Below are 22,392 nucleotides of genomic sequence, written 5' to 3' on the forward strand. Positions count from 1 at the left end.
TTGAGTAGTTGTGTTACAGGTTTATTTAGACTAAAAAAAAATGCATACAAATGAAAGCGTTTCGTTACTTTAAAATATTATCCATTATTAACATACACCAACTGTTTATAGTAGGATCAGTTTCCTTAAAATAGAAAATGATAAAAATGGAATAGTTTGGCTCACTAGCTCCTAGACTTCTTTTACAACAGCCTTGAACAAGTAAATTAATGTCAACTTGACTCCTACCCAAAGATAACCTCTTGAGAAGTGACATTCATTTTGACAATCAAGACTTTAATCCAGGTCGATACCATAGATAGACTAACAGTTACATTAGTCTCTTTGTATTAAAATTTAGCAGTATATAATTCCTCAGGTAAATCTAAAGAAACTGTAGGATGTAATGGGGCAAAGTGGACCTTCTTAAGTAATCCACTCTTATGAACTATTGGCCTCCTGGTTCATAAGGGCAGTCAGGTCCTGCTTTGTTTTATCCAAAGCAGCAATCTTGGCACGGCGACTTGGTCGCACTGATGGAGGTGCTTCAGGAACATTCTCTTCATCACTATAGAAAGATTAGATGGAACACAAAACGTAAGCAACCTACTAAATACATTTTATTTTAAAGAAGTTAATAAAACCATTAGTTAAAATGCAGAATAGACCAACTTTTCATCAGAGGACAACTCTGCTTTATTGGCTTTCTTCCCATTCTTTGCAGTGGAAGCTTTTTTCTGGCCTGAAACACAGCAGAGTGAAAGTTAATACAACAATCACATAGGAGAAAGATTCATTTGTTGCATTTTACCAAATTAAATATAACTCCACCTCTTTTTGCACGTTTAGGTTTGAGCTCCTCTTTGTTCACCTCTGCAAGGATGTACAGAGTTTTGTTAATGTAACATACATTGAATACTACACGTATAAGAAAACCACTTCCATTTTTATACTGAACCTGAGAGAGAATCAACCATCAGTGTCAGAGACTTAGGCCCAGTTTCACAGACGGGGCTTAGACTAAACCAGGATTAGGCCATGGTTCAATTAGGACATTAAAGTCATTTTTATTAACATGCCTTAGAAAAAACATAACTGGTGTGCATCTTGAGACAAAACAATGGCAGTGATGCATTTTAAGATCAGTCAGTGCACATTTCTTTCAGTTGAAACAGCTCAGATTTACACTTTAGTCTGGGACTAGGCTTAAGCCTGGTCTGTGAAACTGGGGGTAAGTGTATTAATGTCCAGAATTTGCCCCGGGAATGGATTTTAAAGGGTGTGTTTCTACCTTTATAAGGTTTTTTTTCCTAACTATATAAATACACACAGTGCATTGCTTACTTGCATCAAATACTTTAATTCAATCAATTGAGGAGAATGAATTTTATAAATGTTATAACTTACACAATAACAAAAAAATATATAAAAAAATTAAAACAAAAATGAAAAACAATCTGCACAATTATACCCCCTCTCTTTCAAACTACTTCATAGTAGCTCCACCAGCACTCGCCTCTGAGACAGTGAGTTCACATACTAAACTATATAGGTCTAAAAACACCTGTTAAATGGACAAAGATTGGTAAAATGTGTTAGCTAGTACCTCCAGTGTTGTCATCCAAGGTAAGCAAAGTTGTGTCCTGATTACTGGCTGATTTGGAACAGCGATCTCCATTTAACTGGTTACAAAGCTTCTCAATAACCCTTGTACAGAACTTATCTTTTACTTCCTGTAACCCACACACACACCAGAAACAATTACTTATAATTGCTTACCTTAATGCCAATCTAATCTGACAGAATATTTAATTAATTTCACATCAATGTGCATTAATCTGTAGAAAGCAGCATTGGATAAAAGCAGCAATTTATAACTTCACAAAAGAGACATAACTATGGAAGTACCTGTAAAATATCTTTTAACAGGAGTTGCAATTCACTGTTAGCAGGTCCAGATTCAGTGTTAATCTCCAGCCAGCTGAGAGTTTTACAGTACAGACGCACCTCAGGAGCAGAAACGTCCCTCAAGATTTCATTACAAATACGCACTGCCATAGAGTCATGCACAGACACAGCCTGCAAAAAAAAGGTTTGATCATTTACATAATACCAACAGATTAAAGTGCTTTGAACATAACCCATTACTGTTATTTTGTAAGCGTGCATGTATAGTATATTCAAGTGTACCTGTATGGCAGCAGGTTGCACAAGAGTGCTGGGTCGTGTTAGTTCAACAAACAGTTCAGCCACGTTGGATGTGTCTACCTCAGACAATGGAGATGTCACAGGAGCATTGAACAGAGTTCTCATGGTTGGTAGAAAACTCTCCTCCACACACTCTTGATTTGTTCTAGTGTACAACAATTACAGCAACAACTATAAATACATGTCTGTGCTGTTACAATAATGGTAAAGGCAGCATGAACGTGCAACAGCCATTACATTAAAGGATTAGCTCACCCAAAAATTAAAATGGTCACATTTTTTAATGCATGTGTTGATCAATGTACAAACGTGAAAAGCCTAAATTAAACATGTAAAGTGGTTTCTTTAGAAGACTTGAATTAAACTATATGGAGTTTAATTCAAACGCTGTTCATATGTATTATTTTAATGATCTCTATATGACCTTATGAAGAAGCAAGTGTTGGTGGAATGGACTTTCAATGGAGAGACAAACCTCTGAAACGAGGGTGAGTAATTCACAATTTTCATTTTTGGCCGAACTTTCCCTTTAATTACACTAAATATTTAGGTTTAAGGATGGGAGAATCTCCCCGCAAGCATACCTGCTGGCCCGGGCATACAGCTGTAAGAATACCCCCAGGCAATGGCGTAGTCTTTGGTCATCCTCTGTTACAGGATTGTACCACAGCAGAACCAGACGGGACAGCAACTTTGGACTTAAAATTCTCCCACAGTACATCAATTTGGCCAGACCCTCTGCTGTCTCTGTGCGGAGCTCACAGATCTGAAATAATGACATTTTATTTGGTACAGCATTTGCAGTACATTTAGCACCATTTAGGCACATTGTCAAAATGACTGCCAATCAGCTTTAGCAAGTTGCCAGCTTAAGGAGTTGGCAGAAAAACTATGCATTGATGTGAACAAAGCTGTAACAATTGTCCAGCATAAGAGTTTTTTAAACAGCAAAATTGACGGTTCTTGATTTTTGTTTAATGGAATACTGCAACGACATCTCTTCCCTGATGAAGCGTACATTAGCGCGAGGGCTGGGCAGTAAAGTTTTCCAATAGACCAATTTCAGTTTCAGTGGGCGAAGCCTATCTGGTGGCAGAAAATGACAGTTTTAAAGTAGCAGTCTATGGAAGCCATGGAATAAAAGAATAAAAAAAGTAAAAAAATAAATAAAAAAGTAATTGTGTTTATAAAATTCTGACTCTCACAATTCAGAGATTACAGCTCACAATTCTAATTTCTCTTTTCCCCTTGGCTCAGAATCATGTGTTTATATCCCACACTTCTGGCTTTTACTCAGAACTGACAAACTCACAATTGAGTTAAAGCGATTTATAAAGTCCAAACTAGGAGATGCAAACTTGCATTTGCGAGAAAAGAAAAGAAAAAGGTCAGAATTGTGAGATGACATAGGTAAATGTTATAGATTTAAAATAGTATTTATATTAGGGCTGGGCGATAATTCGATAACGATAAGTACCGCGATATAATTTTTCCTCGATAAAACGATATGAAGAGGTCGATAAATGTTCGATATAATGTTTATGCGCCAAAAGCGGAACGAAACATGAAACACGAACGACTCATTTGAATCGTGCCACACGGACCGTTTATCTGCTCGGATCAAAGTCAAACTGCCGCGCGGCGCGAGCTCACTAGAGCAGATGCGTTTACTCGCGGATGAGACGGTCACGCGAGCAGTAAACAGCGCTGTGAGATCGAAGCGATTGCATTCAGCGATGAACACAAATTACTCTCTGATTTAAACTAGTTTAGAGCCAAACAGGAGAAACACTGTGTGCAACAAGACAGTCAGAAGGCTTTCAAGTCTACACATCGCCGCCATTTACCATGGATTTACTGTAGTAACACTCACTGCACCATGGTATTGTGGCAGAAATGTGGAATATCCACATTGAATTTTATTACAGGAGTAATGGTGTAAAATTATAGTATGTATTTGTGATTAAGCTATAGCATGTGTGCATTATACTGAATGTTTTTAGACTACTGTTTTTCATACAGGCTACCTAAAAACCACAGTTATATATATATTTTTTACCATGGTTATATGTGTGGTTTTAACTGTGTTTATCATGATTTAAATGTATGCTACTATGGGAGACCAATGCTTAATAAAAAAATAAAAAACTTGGTCAGAATAAATTTAACCATATAAAACTGAGGTTGCTACAATTTGTACAGATGTTACTGATTTTGATAATGAACAAAAATTTACCTCTGCATCCTAATTCAAGCTACTATCAAATGTGAATTTCTAAGAGACAAAAAAGTGATTATTATTATTATTAATATTATCAGGCAAACCAAACCGGTTTCTTGATTTGAAACAATATCAATCATTAGAACATGCAGCACCTAAGAAATACATTTTTCTAGTTAGATATTTATTTTGTTAAGGAAAATTAATGGTCTGGTTTCTACAACTTTCACTTTGGAGCAAAATTCTGGCTTTAAACTTCAAAGAAATAAAGATTTGACATTTATCGTGATAATTATCGATATCGACTGATATGAAAAAAATCATCATGATAATTTTTTTGGCCATATCGCCCAGCCCTAATTTATATAGTATGATGTTTCTGCAGGGCTAATAAATATGTCCCTTATGAACTGCATATGTGAATATTAGACCCATTGTTTAAATCAAATTTATGCTAGGGAAATCACAGCAGGTTCCATCCATAGTTTGTCCATTTAAACATCTGTGTTTAGCTTCAAATGGTATCTTTGACAACAGTATTCTATAAAAATGATTTGCATTTCAATTCTGACATCCAAAACAATAAATTTTTTCTCTTATTCCATGGATTTGAACCGTTTCCCTCCACTTGTTACTAGTGTTTTTCTGTCACTACAATGCGTGTGCAGATGCAACTGTGACTTCTACTCCAAATTGGTCTATAGCCACACAAGTTTCAATTCTTCTATCAGAGCAATTAGCAAACAACTGTCCAATCAACTGGACAAAAATCAAGTCCCCATCTATATTTTGTTTCTCATTCAAGAAACTGTTTAACAAAACTGTCACTTGCTGTTTCAGCTGATTTGGCAGGAAATATCAGGTTAACTAGTGATAGCGACGTTCCAATATATCATAACCAATAACAATATGGATAGGCAGTACCTCACTATCAAGAAACTCTGAGAGCATCTTCAGAATGCTCTGGACGGTACTCTCCTCCTCAGTTTGTTGTTCAGGCTGTCCATTACTGTTGTCTGGTGAGTCAGGTGCTTGTGAGATAGGAGCAGACTTGTCTTGCAAGATGTTGAGGCCATTGAGCAGGAGCTGGTCAACGAGAGCTCGGAGCGCGCTGATCCTGATTTTAGGCTCATCTAGTTGTGTTATCTAAACAAAAATAAATTAGCTCTAAGCCACTAGGACAAAGTGAATTCACTCATCTTTACAACAAGTGTGTTACAAATACCTGCAAGAGCAGCACAAGGTGTGTGTTGGCAAGGTCTTTACTGTGGAGAGCAGCCGTTCCCAAACAGATGACAGCCATGTTGCGCACAGCAGGGTTAGGGTTGGACACACTTGGCAGTATCTACAGTAGAATTGAGAGATCACTTTGAAGTTACATTACCAGAAATGCAGCCCTAATTAAGTATTGCACTGATTTTGAGATGAGAGTTCAGTAACCAAAGTGGCTGATAAAAGTGCTATGCAGACAAAGGTTTGTCCTATACCACAGAATAGCAGGAAATTGCTACTGATGTGAGTGCTTTTATGAGTATTGTACCAGTGACTCTATCAGAGCGTTCATGGTAGGGCAGATTCCTCTCTTGATGTTCATTTGTTTGAACAACTCGGCACACATTGTCAGACATTTCAACAAGGTCTCTGGATCACTCTGGGGAAAATACACACATGACATAAGATTACATTAAGCACTTAATGTCTGTAAAAGTGTGTACATATTGATAGCAAGGCAGTGTCAACTATTCAGAAATGTTCACCTATTACTTGAAGCCAAGACTCAGGCCATTTTACACTCCATCTTGTAATAGATTCATTTACAACACTGAGCAAGCAATGTTGACTACTAGCTATCAATCAATTCATGATCATATGATACAAGTTTAACAGTGAACAAATTTGATTCAGCACCCCATCCACAAAAACACACACAAAATTCATTTGAAATTAAACAAATAAGCTAATTACTAATTTCCAACATAAAGTAGGTAGAGTAGGTAAAAGTAGGTCAAATGTGTTCATGGTTTTTTTTAAAAGAAGTCTCATACTCACCACTAAGACTGCATTTATTGGATCAAAAATACAGATAAAACAGTAATACAGTGAAATACTGTTACCATTCGAAATAACATTTCTATTTTCATAGAATTTTAATGTGGAATTTATTTTTTGTGATGGCAAAGCTGAATTTTCAGCAGCCATTACTCCAGTTTTCAATGTCACATAATCCTTCAGAAATAATTCTAATATACTGATTTGTTGTTCAAATAACATTTCTTATTAAATCACAGTTAAAAACTATGCATACGAGTATGGGTGTTTGTATTTAAATGATTTGTACCTTCTCCACACGCTGCTCCTTGATATTGTCAGCAGGCTGTGAATCTTCCAGGGCGAGCTGGTTCTTGAGCTCCTCAAGCTGAGAGATGGAGTCTTTCAGCTCAGCTGCGCGACTGAAGTCCTGACAGCTGATGCATTCTTCTAGAGTCTGCTTCGCCTCCATTATCTGCACTCGCACCTCTGCCAGCTTTAGAAAAATATTTTAATATTTTATTGAGGCCAATCTAATGCAAGTTGTTGATGTCACTAAGCACCAGTGGTGTATGAAGTGTCACTCACTCTGACTTGTTTTTTGCGTTTCTCATTCTCATCCACAGGTTCAGACATGGGCAAAATGGGCTCTCTCACATCAGAGATTATTTCAGCAACCTGATTAAAATAGGACCATACACATACAAAAACTGTCAGCAAATTGCTGCAGAGCAACTTTCCTGCATTAATGAGCAGATCTCAAAGGCCACATTTACATAATCAACCAACTACAACTTTTTCAACCATCTACCAGTGATTAATCTTGTTGCGTGCACGAAAAACACTTGAATCAGAATTTTTTTTTTTTAAATCGTTGTTTGAAATTTGATATGAACTGGATCTACATGTAGACCAGTCCTCAAGCCCAGTCCTGGGGAGCCCCTGCTCTGCACATTTTGTATGTCTCTCTTATCGGACACACCCTGTTCAGTTCATAGAGCTCCTCCTGAAAGACCTGATGATCTGAATCAGGGGGCTGTTTCATAAAACAAGTTTACCAAATAAGCCAGGTTTATTTCAGTCAGTCTGACTTATTGTCAATTGATTTGGTTCAAAATAAGTCAGACTAACTGAAATAAGCCTGGCTTATTTGGTAAACTTGTTTTATGAAACAGGCCCCAGGTGTGCTAAAATAAGAGGGGGGAAAAAAAAGAAATACAAACAAAAAAAACATGCAGAGCAGTGGGTCCCCAGGACTTGAGTTGGGAACCACTGATGTAGACACCGCCAAAGAAAAATACATGAATAAACTGATACAATCTCACGTTGATCTTTTAAAAGAGTCTGATTGTCACACGAAGACTGACCATCTGAATTTTCTGTGTGTCGTCTCGCAGAAGTCCAATCAGTTTCTCCACTATTAGACCAATCAGAGAGGTGGGCGTGTTGGGCATCACAAGAATTTCCTGTAGCACTGCTACCATGCGCTTCCTAGAACAGGTCAGGGGACGATTAAAACTTTTAACGTGAAGTAAATCTGCCTTTTAAGAGCGTCTTTGTACCACAGAGACACAAAAAAAACCATACTACACACTCAGGAACTAAAGACACTCATTTTATAAAATACGTTTGATCTGCAATGATTAGTAAGAGACGTGTTGATAACTCAGACCTGCCCCCTTCTTCAGAAGAGTCCAGACACCCGACTAGCATAATCAACTGCTGTCCAACGAACTCTTGGGTCATTGCCATCTCAAGCTGTGTCATATCAGCTTTCTGCTCCTCAGACAGCCGAGTAACGCTCCTTAGATAACTGAAACAAAAATGCTTCCTTATTTAGCTGGGTTTACATTTGCAAATATTTAACGTTAAACTGAACTCAAAAAAAGGAAGAAATTAAATTAGCCCATTTAAAAGGGTTACAAAAAATCTTAAGTGTAGAGTGCAATCACCTGTACAGATACTCAGCAAAGATGGCCGCCTCAGGGAGTAACTGCTCCAGTAATTCCTCACCCTCATTTCCTTTACTCTTGACAAACTCACACAACGCTCTCCAGTACAACACATTTTCACATGTTAGGGAGTCCACAGGAATTAATTTCCTGTACAGAGAGACGTATACATTTAAGCAATAAGACTAATGCTAAAAATTGTCAAAGACATCAGGCAGTGTAGAAACTCAGTGGATAAAAAATTTGCACATTACCTTGTATTATTTACTTCTATTTTTAATTTTGCTTAGGTGAACCAGACTATAGAAATACAAAGACGGTTCACTCCTATAAGTATCATGATCATATAGAAAGGAATGGGAGAAACTGCAACGCGCAATATGGTGAAATAATCCCACCTTCTAAATTAAAGAGCCAATTGCTGATTGGTAAAGTCATTGCATCACTGCAGCGGCCGTTAGAAGCTCTGGTTCCCATAGAAACCTGAAGCTGGACCAGATGCGCATGCATGCATCTTAAGCGCATTATAACTGCGCATTGGCTGATCTAGCCCGAAAAATAAGCTTTTTAAATGCTATTTGAGCATAAGAAACAACATTCATGGGGCAGTTCATTTCAGATTTTGTTGCGGATTTGAAATATGTAATTTAATTGTGAGTTCAGCAAGTAGTTTTTGAGATTTCAGGATTCCACCATTAATTTAGATTGGACTTGGTCTTGTTTGAGCTGCCCGGATGCATTGCAAATATGGCCGCCATGTGAACAGACTTCCTTGAAAAGGACTTTGGGTGAACTAACACTTTTGTAAATATTACTTACTTTTTAAATGAACATAAAAAATAAGAATATATTTTATTATCTCTTAAGAGTTCTCATCTATAGCACTGATACAGATTTTTTTTAATAGCCAGCACTGACTGGAAGGCCCAAGATCTGAAGACTTTTCAAAACAGCAAATATGGGAAAAACTAGCAAAATGTATAATACAATGCTTCTATTGATAGCTGAAAGCAAAGAATGACGAAATAAGCCCCAAAATATTCAAATTTTCATATTGTATTTCCATAAAACTTTTCTCGAATTCCAAATGAATACACAAAAGGCAGGCACTTGTAGATAGTTTGATTTATGCCACAAAGCTGCAGTCACTGAATTATGCTTGTTGCAGTGTTTGGGTTCAAGTAACTGACCTCTCATCCAGCCTGACACCATTCTGCAGGAGTTCATCAGGGCTTGTTGCCATGGAAAAGATGGCATGTAAGGTAGTAACTGCAGTTTCTGCACAGTTCTCCACGTCCAATCTGTGCAGCAACTGCAAAACATCTCCCTTCAGCAACTGAAGCCAAGCAGGTAGCAAATGGGTCTTGACGACCTCCTTCACAGAGTCTGAGGGAAATAGACATGCGTTTTATTGACTTTAACTGTCCTGTCAGCAACATTGCTATTTCTTGGCAAGCACAGAGCAATATAAGATACGCAATTTACAAAACTATATAAGATTAACACAACACAAAACTTCTAAGATGCATTCAGATGATTCTTTCCCAAATATTTCTATTAAACATGTCTTATCTGATACTTTTCTCAGTAAAAGGGATTTGAAATGGAAGACACAATGGTGTGTTTCCCTTGAGTCTTTAATGACCCAGTCATCAGCTTGTAAACAACTTGTTCTTGCATAGACTTTGAGGAACTTCTCGTTATGAGATGCACATGAACTTTAATACAGGTGTACAATTGGATTCTTTGACAGTTTGATCAACAAACACTGTACTTCCTTACCTGCAGAGTCACTGAGCCCTTCATGCAATAGACTGACTCTCTGAGCAATGCTCAGTGCTCGAAGATGCACTTTCTCTGCCAGTACCTGACACACATAAATGAACAAACATGAACACACATTACATTTGAACTTATGGTGTGCACTACCATTAACAAAAGAAACTCATACAGGATTGAACAGCATAAGGGAGAGTAAATGACAGGATTTTAAATTTTGAGGTAAACCATCCCTTTAACTTTAACAGCAGGTTAGTCAGTTTGTTTTTGTTTTTTTGAAAATTTCACCTGATAAGCAAGTTTCCTGACTTTCTCTTTGACGTCCCGTGTACGCTTGTAGATTTTAGGAAGTGTAGAGGCCGAGGGAGCAATGCAAGACAGCACAGCCCGCCGAACCTCAGGGTTTGAGTCATTTTCCAAAAGCAGAACATAAGCTAAAAACACAGAATTAATCACTTTTATCATTTTTACCTTTTAATTTATATTCCTTGAAGATTCATAGATCAATAATGAACATGTTAAGTATGGACTGTAGCTCAATGTCCTTTAGCATGGTTTCAAGTAAGAGCATTCGGAGTACCTTTAATAGTGGGGCAGTCCAAGTTACTGGGGTCCTGGAGTCTGGCCATGGCCAGAGCTGCCTGAATTCTGACATTAGGGTATTTGTCTGCGACTCTGACCAGCATGGCCTCATGGATTCTATCACACAGATTATCATCAACCTGAGCATTCTCACTTAAACTGCCCAGTAACTTATTCACCAGTTGACAAACACGAAACCGCACCGCATGGCTGTTCGCACCATGAGACTGAGGGAGAAAAAAAAAAAAAGATGATAATGATAAGAAATCTTATGTAATCAAGTAGCGCTATGATGAGATATGCTCTTCAGTATGCTTTTTCTTAGGCTAAATGCCTGTGTGTGACACTACCTCTAACAGGAAGTTGAACAGGAAGTTCAAAAACCCGTTCTCGTCTTCCTCCTCCTCCTCCTCCTCCTCCTCCTCTTCAGCATCCTCATTAACAGGAGTTTCGAAACTAGCAGCAAACTTTGTGGCAAAATCAATGACATTCTCCACTGCTGGGTCCCGGGTGTAAATGATCATGGCATACTTCAGGCAGCGGATGAACTCCTCATGGAATTCGGTCTTATCGTCTAACTACACCCAGAACAGAATTAAAATAGCTGTAATCTATAATAGATGTATTAGATCTATTTTAATATCTAAAATAGATGTAATACATTGACATTTTTCAATGTATTAGACAGCAACGTTTGGAAAAAAAGCCTATACACTTACAGTAAAAATGTATATTGTGAAACATTACAATTTAAAATGTTTTTCTTTTTTTTTTTTGTGTTATTTATTCTTGTTATAGCAAAGCTGAATTTTCATCAGCCATTCATATTTTCTGGCATGCAATGCTCAAAGGGGTTATGGTGGAAGATTTCTTTTTATAAATGACAAATGAATTTATAAATAAAAACGGTTGTGCTGCTTTCTTTTACTTCATGAATGTGTAATATTTGGTTTCTTAAATTATGAGTTAATTAAAGAGTTTGGAAAATGAGGCATACATAGCCTATTATTCTTGTGATTATACTTGTTAACTTTAATATTAATCAGATAAATTTATTAATCAGAAATCTTTTTTAGTACTTAAAAGAATTACAAAATTATATAGATGGTATTATAGGGAGCACAAACAAAACTTAAAATTGTGCTTTATTGCATATCAGAAATTAATCTAATTTGGTGCTAAAAAAAAACTCTGCTTATTATTATTATCAATGTTGAAAAAAGTTGTTTGTGGAAACTGATACATTCTTTCAGTATTCTTACATTGACAGAAAAAGAAAAAAAACTACGTTTAATTTGACATTTTTGTAAAAATGTAATGTATCTTTCTTGAATATATAAGTATTAAAAAAAACCTGACTCAAATTTTGAATGGTAGTGTATCATTATGTGCAAGTCTTCCGTACCTTATTATATCTGTTCTTCAAACTGGCAACAAGTTTGGCCTTGTTATTATGAGCTTTCTGTGCTCGCCGGAAAGCCTCTTCAATCTCCAGATCACTGTCTCCAGACATGTTGATGTTACTAAAACACAAATACAAATAGCATGCCAGCCTACTGGTGTGAATGAGTGATATTGGTTGTGTTTACCAAACCAAAACACCCAATAATTTCAGACAGATAACTGTTACCCCAATGGAACACGTATAAGAAGAACACCTGCTTGAACATGTATTTTGTTTTTAGTTGTTTTAGCGTTAGCTGTTAATAACACATTTCACAGGTTAAAGTTAATTAGTCACAGCAGACGCCAAATAGAGTTAACTCACGACAGAATCATTAGTGTTACCTGAGCTTTCCTCGTCCCATCGGACACTTTTAATGATCTAAATAAAGAGTTATTCATTAAATGACCTAGCATATACGACACAACACGATGTTATCCCAAACTAATAAAAACAAATAAAAGAAATGCACTGGCAAAAATCGCAGCTTGTTTGTGCGAAAGGAGCGATTCGATCAACTGTTAGCCCCGACAGTTAGCATCAACACAATAACATGACGGACTAACTCTTAATTATCATTTAAACAAAGTTTTCAAACCATTCGTCCTTGTTAGTGACTGTGTGAAATACTTAATTTAAACTTAGTTTAGAACCAAGACGTTTTGTGAAATAGATTTTAATCTGCGTCGTACCTGGAACAAATCGCTTTTGAACCTCCTATGTTGAATAACGGCGAAAGCGCCACTTTTCAAAATGTCCTCTCGCGAGAGTAACCTAGACCCGCCTCCTTCCGCCACTAGCTGTCAATCATAGCCAGCTGTAGCCAATGAATAGAAACGCGTGGTTGCCTCCTTGAATTTGCCAAATACGTGGGTTATCCTCCAGGGGGCGTACAGAGGCTTAGTAAGAGCAGCGTTCAAATCTGTTTAAAAGCTCTCGTTTCAAATCTCAGGACGTGGTTTTGTCTCACTGGAGGTCTTTGTGCACTAATTAATATATGTTTAATTTTATTAATTAGTTTATTGGAGCCTGGCAAAGAAATGTCTTTACAATGATTAAATAAAGTGGACTTATCCTGTAATTACAAACACCTGAGAAAGAATAGAATAAATCAATGTTTATTTATTTTATTTATTATTTTTTTTTTTTTACTGACAGGCAATCCTAAGAAGGTAGATCAGATTTTAGGTTGCTCAACTCATTTGAAGGCAGCAAAGCACATTTCTGATCATATCATAACTCCTGTAGAATGACGCAAGTAAGCATGCATATTGACAGTATATCATAGCCCTATATGCATTTTCTGATTACCATTATGTACATTACTATGCATATAACTTGGTTATAACGAAATACGGTTCAGACGTGTAAATGAGGATTTTACCTTTCACGTGTATTTGAAATAGCTTACGCAAGTAATTTTCTACCTTTAAAATTTGCCTGGCCCACTTACGTCCTCTACTGTTCTGGGATAAAGAAAATCCATTTATTTTATTTTTGTTCATAACAAAAACGATTAAAATCTTATACACTCAAAGTTAATGACCGTGGTTTCAGAAAGAATTGCGCGAGCGTATGTTTGTTGTGCTCTTGGGCGTGTTGGCGTTCATGGGAGGGGCCATGTTCACACTGCAGTGTGACCCGTGACTCGTAATGTAAGACTGTAGTCACGCCCCGGGTGAGAGACAGGTGTCCGGGCTGGGGGCACATGCCGTCAGTGAGTCGTGTCCCGAGGGGCGGCGGAGCGCCGATGGCATTATCTTGTGCGCTGTGCGCTCACCGGAGGCAGCTTCACGGCGGAGCGGGAGTGTGTTCGCCGGTCGCTGCAGCATGCACAATGCTTTCGGCTGTCGTAAGGACTCTACCTTCAGGATCACGTAGAGGCAATCAGGGTGTTGCGCAGCCCAGTTTGTGATTGATCAGCGTACTCTAACGGGTTATTATGGCTTCCAGCTCTGGGAAGATGAACCAACCCCCCGGCGGCAGCGGTGCATGTAACGGGACCGCTATTGCGGACATCCCCAATGTGAATGTAGAGCAGGAACTGTATGATTATCAAATGCACACGAAAATGTGCAAGAAAATAGCGCAGCTGACAAAGGTAAGCGCGTAATTTTAATACTCAACTAACGGGACTCTGAATTATTGTTTCCTAGATATCCGTTCACACATCCGCAGATGTGTGTCTACATATACATATACATATATATATATATATATATATATATATATATATATATATATATATATATATATATATATATGTGTGTGTGTGTGTGTGTGTCTCTTTTTGCTACCTACTGCGCATATTTTACGCTAAATCATTTACATGTACTTAAAGGCACAGTTTAAGACAGTAATAATATATATATAAATTATATATTAGTTGTCAGTGTAAATTACAGTGTAAAAACAGTGCCTGACGCACTGTTTTTTTCTTTTGTTTTTTCTTCATGGAATGCAACAGGGTTTTAATGCACTCGGCGTCGCTTCACTGTCTTTCCATTACAGGTGATGCAGAACAGGCAGAGGGTGATCCAAGACCAGTCACGATTTCAATAGAGGTTGTTTGGTAGCAGATGCGCTTTCGTGGAGTTTATAGTTCAAGGCGGGCTACTGAAGTTCACGCTGCAAATGGCTCATCTAAAATAATTTGACGCGTGGGTGATCGCTGGCAACAGAAAAGTGCGTTTATTTATTATCAGGGTTAGATGTGTGTATAAGAACCACCCCTTCGTAAGCAAGCAGCATCCAGTTGTTATGACCCGTAGAAGCTTGTAACATGGATGAGGCAAACGCGACAGACTCGTTCAGTTTGGCAAAAAACAGTTCTCTTATACATTGTAGTTCAGTTAAGCCACATTTGTTTCAGTTTTATGTTGGTTCCACTAGCAAAAAAGTACACTGGAATTATGTTTGTTAGGCCATACTGTACTGCAACAGTATTATTTGTTAAAAGCTACCATTTTTGAATAGTGCCCAGGAAATAGTAAATATTGTAATTATATAGGTATTATAGTCACATGGCATTTCTAGGTATCTGATGGCACCTTAATACTTTTTCTGAGGGTCTTAGTACTTTTTTGAATCTTTATAATTTAATGTTTATTTATATTTAGGACTGTAATAGAAAAGTTTAGGCAATTAATACTGATTGTCACTTTGGATAAAAAGTATATGCTAAAATACCAAGTGACCAATCAATGTGTTTCACAGCACATTAAATTAAATGTATGTGAACAAAATTTATTGACGAAACACAGCTTCCTAGATCCATACGCATTTACAGAAACATCCTCTTATACTGTCAACCTCTGGACCTGGGGTTTCAGTTTGAATGATGCATTTTGGTTGAACTGCACCATGATGATGTATTATGAAATCAGTAGCCATAATTCTGTTTGACACTGCCTGAAAAATGATTGCCCTTTTGGCCAAAAATGAAGAATAACTATAAAAACATTAGGGTTAAGGGCTGTATTATCTACACACTATTAATGGCTGATACATACATAGTCATTTGGGCCTGTACTTTTTTTAACCCTTCATCTTTATTAGGACTGTAAAAGAAAAATATGGCTTAAAATCTTGAATTCTCTATATGGCCTCGGAATAGAGCACTTAAATATACATGTACAATACTGTCTGTCACTTTGGATAAAAAAAAAAAATCATACATTAAAATACCAAAAGACCAAACAACCTATAGCATAGCCCACACACTGAACACGTGGAATTAAAATAAATGAGCACAAAATTTAGTTTAGCAGCAAAGAACATCTTAATAGAAGCAAACGCATTATATTCTCAACCTTTGGAGTTTCAATTGAATTATGTGTTTTTGTTAAACTGCACCTTGATGATGTATGATAAAATCAATAGTGATAACTATATCTGTCGCTGTGTGAAAAATGATGACCCTCTTGGCCAGTTATAAAGTGTGAAAACAGAGGTTAAAGACTTTAATATCTGTACACTATTAATGGCTAATCCATACACAGTCATTTGGATCTGTTAAGGCGGGAGAAGGGAAGTGAGAGAGTATATATCAGGTTTTATTAGTATGGACCTTAGGGAAGATGCCATATTTACTGAGAGTGAAAACAAGGCTGTGGGGGATGTAAGCCTTTTCTATGGACTTTTTTTTTTTTTCATCTGGAATTGATTTTTGGAAAGCTAATGAACGTATGTCCCTCAAAGCCTCGTTTTTATTCTTGTCAAATTAAAAAAATGGCGTCTGCCCTGACTAAGGTCCACTGGGGTTAGGAACATCGAAATGGCAGCACTGTTGCTAAACAAAATAGGTCAGGGCTCGAAATTCAAACCTGCCATGCTGTGCGTGTGTATGTATCTATGCATGCATGAGTGTGTATGTGAGAGTATGCCTATGAGCTTGAATGTCACAGCTGTGTGGAATCCCTCTCTCTATCATCATGTAAACATACTCCTAATAGTTATCTTTAGCTGTGTGTTTGTGTGTGTGTCTGTTAGAACAGATGTGTGAGTCATGCCCTCTCTACATTCGGCTCAGCTTTGTGACGCTTAGTAATGCTACACACCAAGCCACACTATTTTAGCATAGGGGATTTGATCTACTTCAGTCTATTATTAATATAAGAGCATGATAGGAATGTCATGGGTGGCATGACACTAAATGCTAAAAAACTTATGAAAACTTTAAGGTCCAATCAGGGGTGTGTTTCCCATAAAACAATGTAACTCACAGCTTAACTGTTACATAATTTTGAGAAATTAACAGTCACAGCTGTTTAAATTGTACTTTAAACATGGTCGCACTTCCATCATTTAGTTTACCAATATAGGACTGTCATTAATTACATTAAACACAGGTGGTGGAGAAATTACTTTAGCTAATTAATCAATTCAAAAATCACAATTAATGTGAGATTTTTTGTAGTTCATTTACACAAACAACATGTTAATATGCGGTATGTAATTGGCATACACTTCTGGTTCATTTAGTCAGCAGCTTTCTCCACAATGTAATTTTTTGAGATGCTGCTGTAATAAAAAAGGACTACTTAACTATATTTGTTACCTGTCATTTTTGTGCTTGATGTTTGATTCATTCTCATACAAATTTATGCACATAGAGACTCTTCAAAACAGTGCTGATCAAAGCTGAGGCTAAAATATTTTGACTTCAATGTGTATATATAATTTAAATGCAATTAAATATATATAATGCACTGTATATTAGCTTCCTTTTTTTCTTTAATATCATGATATATTGAAGTCCATATTTCATACTTGCAAGAAATTATGCTTCTAAAAGTTTGCATTGGAACTATGATTTTGGAAATCAGAGACTTGTTGAACTATATTTGTAATGATGTAATTTGCGACCATAGCTGTGCTGGCTAACAATGCTTTTGAGAATGCATTATTTGCTTTGAGCGACTGCAACCAAACTTTGTATCTTTTTATGATTCTGGCAGATATTTAAAAGGTACCAGGTTGAAATTTTGAACATTTGTGAGGAATAACTAATCACTGGATTTGCCAAATGTTTGTTGCTTCAGATCTTTGAAAGCTGTTCAGAGTTTTGCTGGATGCACATACAGTAGAAGTAAGCAAACTAAATATTCAAGCCGATTTCTCTCTGTGAAAAAAAACCAGTAGCCTACTTCTTACTTTTGGGTGAATAGAAATTGTAGTCTCAAAGTCTGCACCAATTTCCATTAATAAACAGTTGTTTCCTGTACAACCGTTCATCTATATCAGATAAACCAACACAAACAGTGGTTGGTCATTTTACATATCAGATGGCCACTTGGGGAGTTCTTGGCCAGAAAATGTCGAAAGCCTGGCTAGGCTGCAAACGTTAGACAGGCAAAATGTGGTTAGGCTTCTCACTGTAGCTAAACAGTCATGTTTAACAGATTTTTATAGGGCTAAGGGTCATTCACATTATGATAATAACGATGACTAAAGTTTTAATAATCTTTCTAAATATATGAAAATAAGGAAGTCCACAGTATAACGGATCAGATGAATGGTATTGTTGGAACCACTTTCAGAATGTTTTTTTTTTTTCAGCTGATAAATGATAAAACATTGACTGAATCTGTTTGACTTTAAACGGCTTTTAAACCGGCACATGCTTAGAAAAAACTGAATGTTATCATGTGTTGGAGTGGACTCTAAAATAGTAATGGTTTTAGTTATCTTTATAGTTATTGTTCTTGGTGTAAACAGGCCTTCACACACGCAAATGCACTGACTCAATAAATTCACTGCGTCAGAAATGACTGTTATAAGCAGTTTTTGAAATGCGGACAAATGGGTAGAGAAACAGACACAGATGCTTCTATCGTTTGTGTTTGTTAAGGAGGGAGAAGGAAAGCAAGACAGCATGTATCAGATTTCATTAGTATGGATCTTAGTCAGGCAGGGTGCCATATTTGCAAAGAATGAAAACAAGGACAAATAAATAGAGAGAGACAGGTATTTCAGCACTTTCTGTTTAAAATAGTAATTTATGTAAATAAAAAAATCAATTCCTATAATCTGCTGTTTATCCTAATTTTCTCCCGGTCCCAGTCCATTTCGGTCTGCTAGTTAAGTTAAGAGTGCTGTTGCTCTATATAAAGCCAGCAGACATTTCAGTAGTACAGATATATGACATTACTTTCCGTTTTATTCTGTGCACCGTAAAACATGAGAGTTCATGTTCAAGGACTGAGAGGGAGAGAGAGAGAGGCAGGGAATAGACCGAATGTGAAAGTTATAAAGGGGAGTCTGGGGACAGACAGAGAGAGAGAGAAAGAGAGAGAGAAGGTGGTCAGCTTACAGAAACACTGTGGGGGACAGGAAAAGAGGTGGAGAGAGAGAGAGACGGGCGAGTGAAGAGAAGGAGACGCAGTGACTTCCTGGCAGTTTATCATTCGGAATGTCCAGCTCTGCTGCGGTGGCGATTAACGACAGACAGTCAGGCGTCATGGTAACACACGACCCCCTGGAGGGATGAGTGAGACGTTGGGAATCTGATGACACCCCAGGCATGGGGACTTGTGGGTAGGACACATTGATGGATAGCCAAAGTGACACATAATATTAGGACTCTCTCATATGCCTACACGTTCAGACTCAAATACACAAACTCTACTTACAGATTACACTGTGTTATGATGAAACAACACTTTCTGCAAACAGGGTACACAATAGTTTTTTTTTTCTTTCTTTTGACAAATGGTCAGTGAAAGGAGTAGATATTTTATTTTCTGTTCATTTAATAAGAACTTTGCAATTTTTTCAACTGTTACAAAAATAATGCAGTTTATAATCTTTTGTGTGTGTGTGTGTGCACTTTTTTTATTTTTACCAAATCAGCAGCGCTGCGGAGTAGCCCAGTACCTGTGTGACTCGACATAAACGAAGTAGCTCCGGCTACAATGTTCTTCCACAAGACACATGCAGTTCTGCTTATTAACCGCTAGAGCACCAAAAGTCGCGAACTGGAGCTTTAAATAAAGTTATATTATATTGTGTTAATTAAAATTAAACTGAAAAACTATACAGTATGGGTAACAGGGTTGGAAATTTAGCCTAAATTAAACTACCATTCAGCAGGGACTAACTGGTTTGGGAACAAATGTATGTATGTGTGTATATGGATGTATGTGTGTGTGTATACACAGTGGGGCAAAAAAGTATTTAGTCAGCCACCAATTGTGCAAGTTCTCCCACTTAAAAAGATGAGAGAGGCCTGTAATTTTCATCATAGGTATACCTCAACTATGAGAGACAAAATGAGAAGAAAAAATCCAGAAAAATCACATTGTAGGATTTTTAAAGAATTTATTTGCAAATTATGGTGGAAAATAAGTATTTGGTCAATAACAAAATTTCATCTCAATACTTTGTTATATACCCTTTGTTGGCAATGACAGAGGTCAAACGTTTTCTGTAAGTCTTCACAAGGTTTTCACACACTGTTGCTAGTATTTTGGCCCATTCCTCCATGCAGATCTCCTCTAGAGCAGTAATGTTTTGGGGCTGTCGCTGGGCAACACGGACTTTCAACTCCTCCAAAGATTTTCGATGGGGTTGAGATCTGGAGACTGGCTAGGCCACTCCAGGACCTTGAAATGCTTCTTACAAAGCCACTCCTTCGTTGCCAGGCGGTGTGTTTGGGATCATTGTCATGCTGAAAGACCCAGCCACGTTTCATCTTCAATGCCCTTGCTGATGGAAGGAGGTTTTCACTCAAAATCTCACGATACATGGCCCCATTCATTCTTTCGTTTACGGATCAGTCGTCCTGGTCCCTTTGCAGAAAAACAGCCCCAAAGCATGATGTTTCCACCCCCATGCTTCACAGTAGGTATGGTGTTCTTTGGATGCAACTCAGCATTCTTTCTCCTCCAAACACGACAAGTTGAGTTTTTACCAAAACGTTCCATTTTGGTTTCATCTGACCATATGACATTCTCCCAATCCTCTTCTGGATCATCCAAATGCTCTCTAGCAAACTTCAGATGGGCCCGGACATGTACTGGCTTAAGCAGGGGGACACGTCTGGCACTGCAGGATTTGAGTCCCTGGCAGTGTGTTACTGATGGTAGCCTTTGTTACTTTGGTCCCAGCTCTCTGCAGGTCATTCACTAGGTCCCCCCGTGTGGTTCTGGGATTTTGGCTCACAGTTCTTGTGATCATTTTGACCCCACGGGGTGAGATCTTGCGTGGAGCCCCAGATCAAGGGAGATTATCAGTGGTCTTGTATGTCTTCCATTTTCTAATAATTGCTCCCACAGTTGATTTCTTCACACCAAGCTGCTTACCTATTGCAGATTCAGTCTTCCCAGCCTGGTGCAGGTCTACAATTTTGTTTCTGGTGTCCTTTGACAGCTCTTTGGTCTTGGCCATGGTGGAGTTTGAGGTTGTGGACAGGTGTCTTTTATACCGATAACGAGTTCAAACAGATGCCATTAATACAGGTAACAAGCGGAAGACAGAGGAGCCTCTTAAAGAAGAAGTTACAGGTCTGTGAGAGCTAGAAATCTTACTTGTTTGTAGGTAACCAAATACTTATTTTACAGAGGAATTTACCAATTAATTCTTTAAAAATCCTATAATGTGATTTTCTGGATTTTTTTTCTCATTTTGTCTCTCATAGTTGAGGTTTACCTATGATGAAAATTACAGGCCTCTCTCATCTTTTTAAGTGGGAGAACTTGCACAATTGGTGGCTGACTAAATACTTTTTTGCCCCACTGTGTATATATATATATATATATATCACAATGTATTTGTAAGAATTTTGTAAACAAATAATTTACTGCAGAAAGGGTGCAATTAATGTTTAATCTTAGGAGTCAATGAATAGTAGGATAAATTCACTATAAAAGTTAAGAATAAAAAATTAAGTATAAAAATAATCTACCTTGGTTCAACGATAACTTATGGAAGCTGATGAAGAACAGGGACTTGGCATTAAAGATGGCTATTAAGTCAGGAAGGGACATCGACAGGCTTTGTTACAATGGACTGCGGAATAAAGTTATTCGAGAGCTGAGAGTAGCTAAATCAAGTTATTATCTTCTCCAATTGAACAAGGCAAAAGGAAACCGCAAATTGATTTGGAAAAATGTTAACAGCCTTTTGCAGAAGGAGATAAATTCTCCAGGAGATCTCAAGATCAAAGTTCAAGGAAATTTAATTTTAGATGATTACTCCATCGCTACTTTTTTATTAACTCTGTTAATGAACTGGGGGAAAAATTTATAAAAAGGAAAGAAATATTCTACTGACTGATGTTGATAGCCAAGGTTTTAACCTAGCCACGACTAATGAAACACAGGTTAACAAAATTATCAGCTCACTAAGAAATACTAAATGTAGGGATCTTAAAAAATGAAGTTTCTTAAAACTCACAAAGATACTTTAGCTCCTGTTATTTCTTATTTAATTAATCATTTGAACACAGTGTTTTTCCTACTGCTTGGAAGCAAGCCATTGTTTCACCTATTCTTAAATCGGGGGATTATTTTGAGGTTAGTAACTATAGACCTATCAGTATATTGCCAGTAGTCTCAAAGGTTGCAGAAAAGGTAGTTCTTGAACAACTGCCATCTTATCTTAATACAGCCAAGGCTGGTTTACACTGTATGCAGTTTGGTTTTAGAGTAAATCATTCCACTGAAACAGCTACTTTACACCTAACAGAGCAAATAAAA

The 22,392-nt window shown here is 37.3% G+C and overlaps 2 protein-coding genes across 5 annotated transcripts in view; one reads left to right on the forward strand and one right to left on the reverse strand.

Annotated features, from left to right (window-relative positions):
- Nucleotides 1–6: 6 nt before the first annotated feature.
- ncapg (non-SMC condensin I complex, subunit G) lies at nt 7–13,021 on the reverse strand. Of its 3 annotated transcripts, none has more exons than XM_058783211.1 (22): nt 12,886–13,021; nt 12,155–12,272; nt 11,100–11,327; nt 10,748–10,976; nt 10,456–10,601; nt 10,171–10,255; nt 9,579–9,774; nt 8,389–8,538; nt 8,109–8,249; nt 7,804–7,927; nt 7,025–7,114; nt 6,747–6,932; nt 5,949–6,059; nt 5,634–5,753; nt 5,333–5,554; nt 2,772–2,953; nt 2,170–2,332; nt 1,888–2,058; nt 1,586–1,712; nt 811–852; nt 652–721; nt 8–547 (listed from the first exon to the last, which is right to left on the reverse strand). In XM_058783211.1, the coding sequence occupies exons 2-22, from the start codon at nt 12,260–12,262 to the stop codon at nt 421–423; spliced, it is 3,018 nt and encodes a 1,005-aa protein (XP_058639194.1). In that variant the 5' UTR covers nt 12,263–12,272; nt 12,886–13,021; the 3' UTR covers nt 8–420. The 3 variants fall into 3 exon arrangements, with proteins under 3 accessions (XP_058639283.1, XP_058639194.1, XP_058639118.1); XM_058783135.1 differs by lacking the exon at nt 12,886–13,021 and adding an exon at nt 12,538–12,847; XM_058783300.1 differs by lacking the exons at nt 811–852; nt 12,886–13,021 and adding an exon at nt 12,538–12,848 and having other exon boundaries at nt 7–547.
- Nucleotides 13,022–13,831: 810 nt separating this feature from the next.
- Nucleotides 13,832–22,392, forward strand: part of fam184b (family with sequence similarity 184 member B) — a 33,405-nt gene continuing 24,844 nt past the window's right edge. Inside the window, exon 1 of one of the 2 annotated variants that reach the window (XM_058775746.1) lies at nt 13,832–14,294. In XM_058775746.1, the coding sequence (XP_058631729.1) occupies nt 14,136–14,294 (159 nt within the window). In that variant the 5' untranslated portion in view covers nt 13,832–14,135. The remainder of the gene's footprint in view (nt 14,295–22,392) is intronic. The other variant, XM_058775736.1, reaches the window with a different exon arrangement.

The sequence above is a fragment of the Onychostoma macrolepis genome, chromosome 01, assembly GCF_012432095.1.
Source record: "Onychostoma macrolepis isolate SWU-2019 chromosome 01, ASM1243209v1, whole genome shotgun sequence".
NCBI classification, from domain to species: domain Eukaryota; kingdom Metazoa; phylum Chordata; class Actinopteri; order Cypriniformes; family Cyprinidae; genus Onychostoma; species Onychostoma macrolepis.